Here is a 13,359-nt window from a genome sequence, read left to right on the forward strand (position 1 = left end):
CTTTAGTACGTGGATAACACTGAAAATGTTTAAAACTAAATATAATAAAACTGAAAAAATGAAACTGGCCAGTTAGAAATATCGCTAATGAAAACTTTTTTTCAATTTCAATTTTAGAACGCTTTGGTAACCTACTATAGTATATTGCATTCATTTGTCATTTGTTTTTGAGAATTGGCAGCAAATCTTACTTACTCTTACTTCACGTGAAAATGAACCTAACACGAGAACATTTTCGGTCAATGATTTATTACAACTTTCGTTGTGGGCTTACTCAACAACAAAGCTATGATAGGCTGAGATAAGCATTTCTTTATGAGGCCCCATCTCGTGCCCGTCACTATTTACAATTGGTTCAACGAGTTTATGCGTGGACGTAGCAATGTCAATGAAATTCCGCGTGAGGGAGGTCTTTTAATAGCAACTACTGAAGATAACATCAGTGCCATGCGACGCGTGATTTAGGAACTTAAGAGCCTATAAAGAGACCTAACTACATATATACCTGTACATGTAATTGTTTTTGTCATATATTATTTACGTTAGCTTTTTACGAAATAAATACCAATATAAATATTATGTGGTGTATTATTTTTTAGATTTTAACAGTTGATGTCTCCGTAAACGATGACGAACGACAAAAGACGAAACGAATACGTTTTGATTAAACGCTCAAGTTGTTTCATATAGAACATCTTTTTTTAATTTTCTGATTTGGTACAAATTCATTGTAAAGAAAGTTGACTTAAGATGGTTAGGGGAAATCACGAAGAGGACATTTCAAAACAGTCAGTCGACGTCAAAAAAAATCTTATTGTAATTTAATATTGAACGAAAGTGAATGGCTTAAGAAATATAACCACTGTGATGATTTCATGAAACCTATTCTAAGCATCTTAAGTATCCATTGATAAAAAAAATGTTGAGTATCATCTGCATTATTTAAACATAGGAACACACAGGCTGCCTTCTCAGATCATTTTTCTAAATACATAAATAAAAAAATGTTTTTATTAATTGTATCAAAACTTTATTCATTTAAAGATTTACGTATTAAAATTTAAATTATAAGAAAATTATCATTATTACACGAATTTTGATCCCGCAAAGTATATTTTGTAGTTAGTTATTCGGTCGTTTCTTTCATACAATCTGACGTAAAGAATTTTTTTATGTGCATTTGTCGCGGTTTGATAAGACTGCTATTGTTTTCATAATGATTAATTGCATGATTAAAAGTTATGCATAGTACAACATATTTATTTCGTAAACAGCCAACGTAAATAATATATGACAAAAACAACTACATGTACAGGTATATATGAAGTTGTTTTTTGTTCATTTTCATTCATTACCCCAAATTTTTTTTAGAAAATGAAAAACGGCTAAATGTAGAAAGTTACCAATTTTTTGCCAAGTTTGCTATTATATTTTAACAGGCGCATATAAAGTTTTAGAGTCCAGACTTAGTATTATTTTATGGAGCCGGAGACAAAAGAGCAGGCAACTTTGAATGAAAAGATAACCGCGGCTGATTGACCTGTTATGCTGGGGGCTAGTGGGAGAGTTGCCTACCTGGTAATGGTACACTCTGTTCTAGAAAGCCCTTAAGTTTTATCAGTTCAGAAATCACCAGCTGGTTCTACAGGTCGTACATAACAGAAAATTCTATGTTGTGAAAGGCACTCGAAAATCTTGACGTAAGCTGATGAACAATTTCTCAGAGCAAACACAAATATGACTTCCATATGATAAATCTCGTTTTTGAGATATGGGAATGATAGTTCCCGTTGAGTTTCAATGTTAGAGTACCCTTAGTGAGGATGGGTCTAGCGGTAATGCGTATTACGGTTTTAACCTACTGGGCATTACCGAAATTTTCTAATTGTAAGGGTAAGATTCAAAGTCGAGACTTTTATGACATTAAATAAAACCAGAGTTCTAAATTCTTCACGCCGCCCTTTTATTATTGCAAAAAAAGTTCCTGTATGCACTCATGAGCTTATATTTAGCCGTATTAGCTGCAATGATATTATAAAAACATTTAAACAATTAAAATCAAAAACGAAAGCTCTTTGGGGAGTATATGTTTCATTGTACAATCAGTAATCAATGCGCTAGTTTACGCTATAATATTTAATGATTGTGAAGTCCTTCCAGACCAAATGAAGCTAAGTAAAATCAAACCGTTATAAAACAGGCAGCACTTAACCCCACAAATAAAACCAACAAAAACACCCCACATATTAGACCCAAATCTGTGATGCCGACATTAAGTACAATTTAAAAAAAATATTCTTTAATTATAATAAACTTATGCTTGGTTAAAAAAAAAACAAATAATATAAAAACTTTATTAAATATGTCAGCATCCTGGTTCTCTTAAGAAAGTAATTTTAATTAGATTTAACACCGTTGAAAATGATTAAATCGTTGAGTCTTATTTCGAAGTAGAATGGTCTATCAGCCAGGAACTTCTTAGGCTGTTCCGAAATAAATCCAGCGCTGAAGCCAACAGCAAATACTGAAAATCAACGACAGATATTTTATTAATAAGAAGGAATGCATATCCATTAATAATGGCACTTAGGCACTAAAGTTTGATTATCTCTAGGATCGCTTCTGATTAGACGTAAACTACAGACTTTTTACACATTTAGGGTCTGTTTCACAATGTCCGGATAAGTTCCAAATAAGCTATTTATTACCTATTGGTAGGATAAGCAGTATTTTTGCGTTTCACAACTGTCAGATAGCGCTATTCGTAATGAAACGAGAAGTATCTTATTCGGAACTTTTATCTTTCGAATAATTTATGTGTTGCATAGCTATTTGGTACTTTATCCATACATTGTGAAACAGGCCTTTAAACTTAAATATAAAGACGAATGTTCCAATATTCACAAAACTAAAGTTTTTGACGTCGAAAAGAAACGTCTTAGATTTGTTTAAGATGTTCAATGTGAGAACTTGTGTGTGAGACTTTCTTATTAAAGTTTTTTTTTCCTCTTACTATAAACCTGATAATTATACAATACCACCGGCGTATAACTTTTTTAGGTATGATCCTCAGATTTCTGGTAAGAAGGTGATCTGCCTCCTGACACACGCTAAGGATCTAAGTCAAGCGGGTTTCGTCACGATATTTCCTAATGTTAAATGCGCTCATAGTAAGTCCATTGGTGCACAGCCAGAGTGTCTTCAGCGTGCGACTCTCATCCAGGTTCAATCTTCAGAACCAATGAGCTTTCTATCTATATGTGCGTTTAACATTCGCTCGAACGGTGAAGGAAAACATCGTGAGGAAACCGATATGTCTTGGACCCAAAAAGTCAACGACTTGTGTGACGACATGGCACTGGAGGCTGATCACCTACTTGCCTATCAGATTTAAAAATGATCATGAAACAGATTCAGAAATCTGAGGCCTGGATCTAAAGAGGTTAAGCGCCATTGTTTTATTTTATTTATAATACAAATATCATTACGACTTACCGTTGGCTGCTGCAGCTTCAGCCCCTTCCTCATTGACTTCAATGAAAGCCTTTTGAACAGCACCACTTATTGCTAAGTCATCTTCTCCAATTATCAGTTTACTTAGATGAGCTTGGCCGGGTGTAAACAATTTTTTAACGCCCATCTAAGGGAAATATTATTATTTCATTTAAATTAAATGATTTGGATTTAGCAATGCATGCTTCATCAAAAATAGGTATTGCTATAAAATCTAAGTTTTTAATTGTTTTAAGTGTTTTTGATCCTGCCAATGAGAAAGGAAAAAATATGGTTGAATAAGCTAACTCATCATCTTCATCATTATCATCATCATGATTTAGCAACGCACGCTTCATCAAATAGGGTTATTTTAAAAAAATGCAAATTATCAAACACATTGCCAAAAGGCTAGCAAAAAAAGACCGACGCTTTGATGTTCAAACATATAGTAATTAATCAAATTTAATTCTGGTCGTTTTTAGCTTTATTAATTGAAACCTCACCAAGTTAATCTTCATTTCCTTAAATAGATATAATATAATTATGGTACAAAATTTAATTAATCGAGAATCAACATTACGTGCCTTTGATAAAACATCTTTCAGGTCTGTTGTAGTCTCGATTTTGAACTTAGGAATTGTGACTTCCACTTTAGTGGAGTACATCTTATATAAAGCGTCGTTCAGTGCTGATGGGTTTCTCAACTTTTCCTCTAACCGTGTGATTCCGTCGACATCATTCGGGAGTACCAGTATCATCGAAGCATCATTTCCTTCATAGAACATTTGAAGAATCTGTTAGAAATTGTAAATATTAAATATCAGTAAAAACATATTTCTTTTTTCTTGACTTTTTCTCTATTTCCCTAATATTCGATTTATTAGAAGCTGTATCTAGAATATCTTTTTTTTTAATCGGTGGAGCATACTGTGGCTGAGTGTATCACTTGGACAATGGAGCGTCATGACCTGGTATCAGTCATTCTGGTGGATCTGACTTTACCGGATATTAGGTATATTGGCTATGCTAGGAAGTTACAAGGCCTGGGGAGCGATGAGAATGCGAATGAGGGACAGTTCTGGGGTTGACCGCAGACTGGCTAGTAGTTCATGGCTGGGGTCTCGATCTCAAACGGCCTTTAACCGCTGGACTTGATTGAGCTCTATATGGGAAATAAGTCCCTTGAATGCCTTGGCGAATCCCGAGAGCCCAACTTAAGGGCGTGTGAAGGGCTGAGGTATTTTGTAATTAGGATCTGTCTACCCCTCTGAATATCACAGGACTTCACGTAAAGGCCCAGTAGTACAGTCCCTTAAGCTGGATACCTTGGCGCAGGCCTGCGGTTATTTCACCTGATTTCAAAAAAATATTGACCATATTATATATCTTACCGTGACATTTAGTTCCGGCACCTCAGCATATTTGAAGTCTGATTCTTGGGACATCATTGGAATTGTAACTGTCGAATCTTTTGTGACATAAAACGGTCTGTCATATGTGGCGGAAGGGCTAAAGGGAACGTTCCAGTGACCCTATAAAAATATGAATAAAAACTATGCAACACATAACAATTTCAAAAAATAGTAGGTAATAATATAAAGTATATAGGTAATGTTATATCGCTCATTCAGGATCGTGCTAGAACCTAAATAGGGAATTATTTATTTCTCAACACTTTTCCAATTCATATATTGGTACTTATTTTTTTTTGGAAACAGGCGCCAACTTAAATATTTAATTTTAACCAAAGCCCGTCCCATCTTCCAAAGGATCAACGACATCCCATCCGGCCGCTTGTCATCGTCACTAGCCATGACTGTTGGCTCCAAAATAGATTGACAAAGGCAAGAGAGCGGCGTATGTCGTTGAGCGCAGCGTGGCAAAGACAAACGACTTGCATTCTTTTGGCATTGAAAGCCATGGTGTCCAAGGCTACTTACTTCAAAGCTTACTTATTTATATATACAAATATGTTTAATGTTTATTATTGTACATGGTATATTTACCTTGAAGTATATAGCATTCACCAGAACAGCTCGAGTAGCGGCGTCCAATGAATTTGGGTCAACGAGATCTTTAATTTTTTTATTAGTATGGTCTTCAACCTGTAAATAAATTTTATTTTTTTTAGTAGGTTACTAATCAACACGAGTCGTATAAGACATATTATGGTATGCGTGAATATATGAGTATGTGATTGGGTGTGTGTGCGTATATCTAGTATTTCAATTATATATAATACTAGCGGACCAGACAGACTTTGTCCTGTTTGATATTTCAAACGATTAGAATATTGAACGAACTATGCAAGTACCGCTTACAGTGCCATCTGCTGGGTTGATTTGTGAATCTAAATCATACAGTGCGCCACCCAAACGCATACTAAAAATTCATTCAAATCGATCCAGCCGTTAAAGTAGAGTTCAGTGACATACACACGTACAGTATTATATACATAAAGATTACCCATGAGTTGATTTCGTTTGCGGCTCTTTGTGCTTGTGAAAAGTCGATATTTCTAATTTCTGAATTAAATACATCGCGGGTGGATCTTGCAAACTCTTCATTTAGTTGAAAGTTGTTGCCGATGTATACTTTACTTGCTGTTTTAAAATCCACACCTCTCACTGATTTCAATATCTGTTCATTCTGATAAAATGCCGCTTTTGTCTGAAATATATAAGTAAATTGCAAAATTTCTATTCTATGTAAGTGATTATATTGTATCTAACATAAATTCAATAATTTAATTTGTAGTGCTTCTCCATTGAACTCGTTCTCGGGATGATTAAATTATAATATCGAACGGTAGATTTTCCTGGAATCTGAATTAATTAATGTAACGCATAATATAATATTATATCTTAGTTATATACGTTTCCAATTCATATAGGTATTGTTATATTAAATCAAATACAATTTAAGAAATTAGAAAAATTATTGGTATGAAAAATCCGTTACTCTCATTAGAAATTCTGACGATGAATATCACCGGCTTTTTGGCAATTTTTTCCTTAATATATATAATATCATTGATTTCTGCTTGTAGTGTTGACATCCCACTCTAGCTTTTGGTATATTTGTTTTAATATGCTAGTCTATTATTTAATTTTTTTATTTTGTTTGGTTAAATGTATAGAACAGTTTTCTATATTATAAAGTTTAATTATCTTCAGATTATATATTGCTTTATTTTATATATATTTTTTTAAGTTAAATAAAAATAGAAGATTGAATATAGCATTATTTGACAATAGAGTTTATATCTAAGAATGAAAAGTTATAAATCCAGTACTTCAAAGATTAAATTTCTTTGCATAATTTCAAACAAATTTTATACCGTATAATTTGAAAGTGTAATACATACATGTGTGAAAATGCAAGAGAACTTAAGAAGGGCCAGTGCTAACCAGATCTATGCGTCTTTTATATACTATACATATATACATAATAATAAGCGCCTATGAATAATAATTTGCAATATCATTTTCGCTTACTATATGATCATTGGGCATCCCAATTGCCTTCAAAAGCTCATCGTGTGATTCCCCCTCAGAGGCAATGGCGAGCTGGGCTAATGGAGTCAGGACGGAGAATGGTGATATCACAAAGCTCTGTTGGGGCTTCTCTCTTGCTATTTCCTGATAATGTTTACAGTTCATATTTAACAAATATATTCTATATAATAATTTAAAAGTAAAGATAATGAAGCTTTTTTCATTGTAAAATAATTTTTGAAATTGGTCTGTTTTTGTCGCTCTATCAGACTTTGAAGGGTTTCTTGCCGTTATATTAAATACTTATAATTCCTGTAAATTACTGACCAATATTCTGTATCTATAGAAAGATGTATTTTTTATGTTTCCAAATTTTATTATACTACAGAGGGCACACATGTGATACCACCCTGCCGTCCATGGAAACTCTGCGTTGCCGGCCTTTTAGAAATGGTACGTTCTTTTCATGAATGAGTCCAAGTCAAATTAGTTTGAAAATAATACAGTGGGTAGCTGGTTCCATATAGTCGTGGTGCGCAGTAAACACTACCTTCTGCCCGTTTGCCTCCTGTTCTATAAAAAAAACATAAAAAACCAACCTAAGTTGCGGAACAACGGAAGATGAGATGATACCGGTGGAATTTCGTATTCTTCCCACTTAAACTCTCCACGATAAATGCGGTAGAGATGCAACGCCAAGAGATGGTAAGAAAAGGGAAGGAAAGAGTTCGTTAAATATTTCGTTAAATATTCGACTTCGAATGCGAAGTGGTCAGGTAACTTCTAGAAGGAGCTGGGTAGGCTTTATTAGCCAGAACTTTACCCATAACGCACCAAATTAGCGTCTAAATGCAGAAATTGAGTCAACACTACATACATATGTATTGTCACTCGACATATATCCTGTCGACTGTGTCTTTATATAGTAAAAACTTACAGAAAACATGCTGTATGTAAAGATGTCATTTCCATTTTTGAGGCCTCGGGATAGTACGTTGGCCATCGTGACAGCCGTCACTGATAACACTGAAACATTAAAGAATCACTAATAAGGATTCTAGATCTATATCCAGTATAATATGAGTTACAAACATACAAAAATAGATATTTATAATATGATTAATATACTATTAAGCATTCCTCAAACAGTTAAACCTAAAGTAAAAAATCCCCATTTACGTTTATTTTTCACATTCAAGGCCGTATAACGATGGTTTGCTTATTACGTCATTTTGGCTAAACATCGTGATATGCGTCGATACCATATTTATTTAAACTAATATAAAATATTGATGTATTATTAATTAAAATAGCCACTATACAGCAGTTGTCGTAAAAGAGAACATTTTTTTTAATTGTTACTTATTAATTTTTATTGGCTGCATTGAGCCGAGGTGTATGTTACAATGTATTATCAGTCTCATGAATCAAGAAGTATGTACTATATTAATATATAATTACAATTATTATTACTTATCCTTTAAGTTAATTACTTTAAAATCACTCGTCTTATAACGTAAAAGAATAAAAATATTCCACAAAACATTATTAGTAGTATTACTCTTGTTTACTATCAACCGTAAGTTATTTAAATATAAAAAATAACTTATTAAATATTTCAGTTGGTGCTTGGTACTACAGGTGGTTTCAATTTTGTATTTATCGATTTTTTATTATTATTAATAGGTTAATAACATTGTAAATACCGTATGCTTATAACTTACTTTATTTTTTAAAATACTTATACTTTCATTCATATTCTAAATATATTAATCAAATAATAAAATAACTTACAATAAAATAACGCAAGCTTCATAATGCCAGTTGATGCGTCCTCTTGCCGGTCACACACTAACCATCGCTTCAATGGCACTTTTTAAGTAAATCTCGATGTTGTTATGTTAACAACATATTGGGAATTCCCAGAATCTTCGTTTATTATGTACAAGAAATCCGTGATAGGAAATTTTGTTCAGGCACTACCTTTTTCACTTTGGTTTTTGAAAGCTTTGATTTGGAAGATAAACTACCTAACACAGAAAAAGTGAGCAGTGTTAGCCTAGTGACTTCAGCGTGCGACTTTCATACCTGAGGTCGTAGGTTCGATCCCGGGCTGTGCACCAATGGACTTTCTTCCTATGTGCGCATTTAACATTTGCTGGAACGGTGAAGCAAAACATCGTGAGGAAACCGACATGTCTTAGACCCAAAAACTCGACGACGTGTGTCAGGCACTGGAGGCTGATCACCTACTTGCCTATTAGATTTAAAAATGATCATGAAAAAGATTCAGAAATCTGAGGCCAGGACCTAAAAGAGGTTGTGGCGCCACTGATTTATTTTTTCATTTTATTTAACACAGAAAAATTAAATTGAAACTTAGCTAAAGTAGTTTCTTATCTGAGGGTGCTACTGTCAATCTTGAAGTCCTGGGTTCGAATCAAAGCTTTGGATAGACCAATCGATGTGCACAATTAAGAATCGCTCGTAATGTGAAATAGAACATCGTGAGGAAAATGTTATGAGTAAAGATCGACGATGTTTGTCAGACATGTCAGAAGGGTGATCGCCATTAGAAAAAATAATATCACGAAACAACAGAAATAATAATAATATCCGTTGCAGTAATTCCTGATATACGAGGCATACAAACAAACGAAAGGTTTTTATCAGTTATTTTTATTATTGAATTTATATATACTTATGATTATTTTTGCAGGTTCTAAGAATGCATTTTTTCCGATCTTGTTGAGTGATTAAACTGACGTCAAATCGTTCAACAACATATTTTTATCTCTACTTGATTCTACAGAAAAATCAACAATCGTGTTATTATATTATAATCACTTGCTTAAACACCTATAGAAAAATATAAAATAATTTTACGTAAAATGCCACTCGTACCTTAAATTGAAAAAATCCTAAAATGGTTTAGGCGCCACCGATCTCATTTTAAAATGTATAAATACCTATTTAGATTACTTTCGATTAGGCATTAAAAAACCCTAATATCATACAGGAATTCTTCTAAAAGTAATTAATCAATTAGGTAAAATGAGATATCGTAGGAAAATATTCGTATAAATCAAATTAAGGTGGCAGCTTCAATGTGACCTTTTATTATTGGGATGTGATTTTTATTTGGTTATCGCGAGTCAGCAAAAGGTTTTTTATACCTAATTGATCATTCGTTTGCTTAGCTGCTTAGATGCCACGCTCAGTCTCGACATAGTCAAACGCTAAACATTTCCGTATATAGGTATTTTTTGCAGTTGGCCAGAGCGTGCAAACCTGGTTTATTGTTCATCATCAGACCTACAAATTAACGAGTATTTCATAGTAAAAGAGATTCCATAGTAATTATTATTAAAAGTGATTTATTATGTCTAAACGATTGCGTCACTGACAGCTGCCATTGGCTTTATGTAACAGAGCTTATAAATTAACGATATCAAAGTCAGATTAGTTCAAAATCTTTAATTCTTGTGGTTTATTCGATTTGCCAATACTAATAGATCTACATATTCATAAATATCTGACAGTCCATAGTAAATGTGATTCCATTGCAAATGTTATTAAAACTATTTTTTTTTTGTAACAATTGCGTTAGTTTCAGCTATCGCTAATAAAATATAAATAGCTAAAATATACTAATATCTATTTCCCACCACTTTACAAGTACCTCTTCCTAGGATGTTCAGGTATCTCTGTTGCATCTAGCTCGAGCCAGCCGTTTTGATAATGTCATCTGCCCATCTCGGTCTTCCTTTGTATCGCTTTCGAATAGAGCTGCCCCACCAGGTGGCCTTTTTAGTCCATCCAGTCCAGTCTTGCTAGCTTTGCTAGCTTAAATCGAGCTGAAAAAAGATGCTATTACAGCTTTATTGTGTTTGGTGCATCAGCTTTTCCAAACCTAACAGTACATATCTAATATAAAACACGAATAATAACAAATAAACTCTGTTTGTATAATTGGATATTTTACGAATGCACATTGTAAGAGAGATAAATAAAGCCTTATTATAATTTATCGTTTATATAATAAAGCCCACGGGCCTAATATTTCTTTCGGCGAAAGTTTAATGGACTCGGTTTTAAATTTATCTCATTATCTGTAAAATTTTCATTACAGCGTAGATAATGAGATTAAAAATATTTAAACCGGTGTTTTTGGGTGTGTCTGACTGTTTTTTGCATTTTTGTGAGTGTTATGTCACGACAACTACAATCAACACCTGTTAATCAATACAATAAGGTTATAGCCTAAAAAGCCCATCAGCTATGGACAGTTATCCAAGCGGCTTGACCCTTCTTGATCCTGATGTGGCGTAGAATTGTGGAGTTCGACACAGATCATATTGAGTATCATCCACTTATATCCCTCGTTAATGAACCTGAAAAACTTACGCTTGCGATGTCACATTCAATAGCTAGTATAATATTACTAATTTCTTTTAAGTCTCAAAAGTTTATTACGTTTCCCAACTAATCTCGCATCAATTCTCAAGTCATCTAGCCGGCAACAGTTCAGAGTGGTTACAGGAATTTAAAAGTCATTTTTCATCCCTTATGACGTAATCGCTTATGAACTCTTGGCTTTTTATTTGGCAAAGTAGGTTTTATATTCACATTTTATAAGCTCGGCGGAAAACGGATTAAGGATTTATATACTTGGTGATAGAAAATTGAATTTTTCAAATTCGATGAGTCATTAAATTCCTTATTGCAGTCATAAGATTCATATAGAACATGTACTTATGTAATTATTACTTATGTCAGGTTTACATGGCAATGTTTTAATAGGCAAGTAGGTGATCAGCCTCCAGTGCCGGACTCACGTCATCGACTTTTTGGGTCTAAGACATGTCGGTTTCTCTATCTGGCAAACATCTCCAAGTAGTTTTTCAGTCAAAATATAGCACAGAAATCCAATTAAAATATGTAACAGGAGCTTATTTTTGCTAATAAGCAATGAGCCTCTTTCGCTCCTCGGAGGTAATAATATCCTATTAGTTACGTACGTGTCGGCGAATATCGTAAAATGAGCGGCAAAACATTTTTTAATAAAATGTTACGCAACTTCAGGATTCCCCACGACAAAAGATTAGCTATGAAATTGGTGTAACATTTTATTAAAGATTTTTGTAACTGAAGTTGATCCCCGTCTGGGTACCAATGGAATTCTTTTCAAGTGCGCACTTTATATTAGCTCGAACGGAGAGTATAGCGTGAGTAAACCGGCTTGCTTTAGACCCAAAAAGCCGACGGCGGGTGTCAGGCACAGGATCTGATCAACTACTACTTGCCTTTTAGATTGATAAATAGTACTGAAAGATAATGAATCAAATTGAGAATCCAGACCTAAAAAAGTTGTATCCACAGTTTTTTTTAAATAACACACAGTGTGCCGGCAGTGTTCTAACACCCGTACAGTGAAGGAAAACCTCATTACAACGTTTTAAACTCAAAAAAATTATTCGAAAGATAAAAGTTCCAAATAAGACACTTCGCGTTTCGTGACGAATAGCGCTATCTGACAGTCATGAAACGCAATAACACTTTTTATCCTACCAATAAGTAATAAATAGCTTATTTGGAACTTATCCGGACATTGTGAAACAGGCCCTACATGACGTGTAGTTAGAAAACACGAACAATTTATTCAAAAGATTACCATAGAATCAACAATACCAACCTAAAAAGATCATTGTTCTTTTATCAGTCATTAACTAATCGAGCATTGGCCTTCATATTTATTTAGTCTTTACACGTATAGTTAAGATAAATACAATATAATACATGTAGAATCGTTTTAATACGTTTAAATTGAATTTTAAAAAATAGCTATTATAAGTACTATTCACACAATTTCAAATTTAGTGATATTATAAATATGCTTCAGAAGTCGACTCAATACATATTTACCTTATATATTGTTCCAAGTATGTTTTCAGTTCACAAAGGAGTTTGTATGGGCTGGAAACTTTGAAACCAAGATTGTGTTTAATGAACTACAAAATATTTACAGACGCTTAGGGGTTTCACTTGTTCAGAGTTTTATTTGAAATTTACATTATTGCTGCTAACTATTTACATATAAAAATAATGGCCGGTAGATTTTATAGGCCGGATTCGTGAGGCATTGAGATTGTCCATGGGCACTTAAAATCAGATGAGCTTCCTGCCCGTTCGATATAAATATACTAGGTGAATGTTGGAGGCAGCTAGTCACTTACATATTTTGATATCCTTGGGTAGAATGCCTAGCGAACCCCGAGGGCCCATCTTAAGGGCGTGCGATGGGCTGAGGTGTTTTTAGGGGGTAGGGTCTCGCTACCCCTCTGAATAGCAGAGGGTTTTGAGTGTA

The 13,359-nt window shown here is 33.8% G+C and overlaps 1 protein-coding gene across 1 annotated transcript; it reads right to left on the reverse strand.

Moving 5' to 3' along the window:
- Nucleotides 1–1,942: 1,942 nt before the first annotated feature.
- LOC110998376 (alaserpin) lies at nucleotides 1,943–8,886 on the reverse strand. Its single transcript, XM_022267004.2, has 9 exons — nucleotides 8,787–8,886; nucleotides 7,930–8,018; nucleotides 6,993–7,136; nucleotides 5,962–6,165; nucleotides 5,502–5,600; nucleotides 4,887–5,027; nucleotides 4,080–4,289; nucleotides 3,496–3,640; nucleotides 1,943–2,524 (listed from the first exon to the last, which is right to left on the reverse strand). Exons 1-9 carry the CDS (start codon nucleotides 8,806–8,808, stop codon nucleotides 2,397–2,399), a joined length of 1,182 nt encoding a protein of 393 aa, XP_022122696.2. The 5' UTR covers nucleotides 8,809–8,886; the 3' UTR covers nucleotides 1,943–2,396.
- Nucleotides 8,887–13,359: the final 4,473 nt, after the last annotated feature.

Source organism: Pieris rapae, chromosome 12 (assembly GCF_905147795.1).
Source record: "Pieris rapae chromosome 12, ilPieRapa1.1, whole genome shotgun sequence".
Classification (NCBI taxonomy): Eukaryota; Metazoa; Arthropoda; class Insecta; order Lepidoptera; family Pieridae; genus Pieris; species Pieris rapae.

Bases quoted from the DNA above. Each gene is read 5' to 3' on its own strand.
- LOC110998376 (XM_022267004.2), bottom strand. From the start codon at position 8,808: ATGAAGCTTGCGTTATTTTATT. The intron at 5,028-5,501 runs GTAAATATACCA...ATATTTTTATAG, and splicing joins TGAATGCTATATACTTCAAG to GGTCACTGGAACGTTCCCTT. The intron at 4,290-4,886 runs GTAAGATATATA...AATTTCTAACAG, and splicing joins TGCCGGAACTAAATGTCACG to ATTCTTCAAATGTTCTATGA.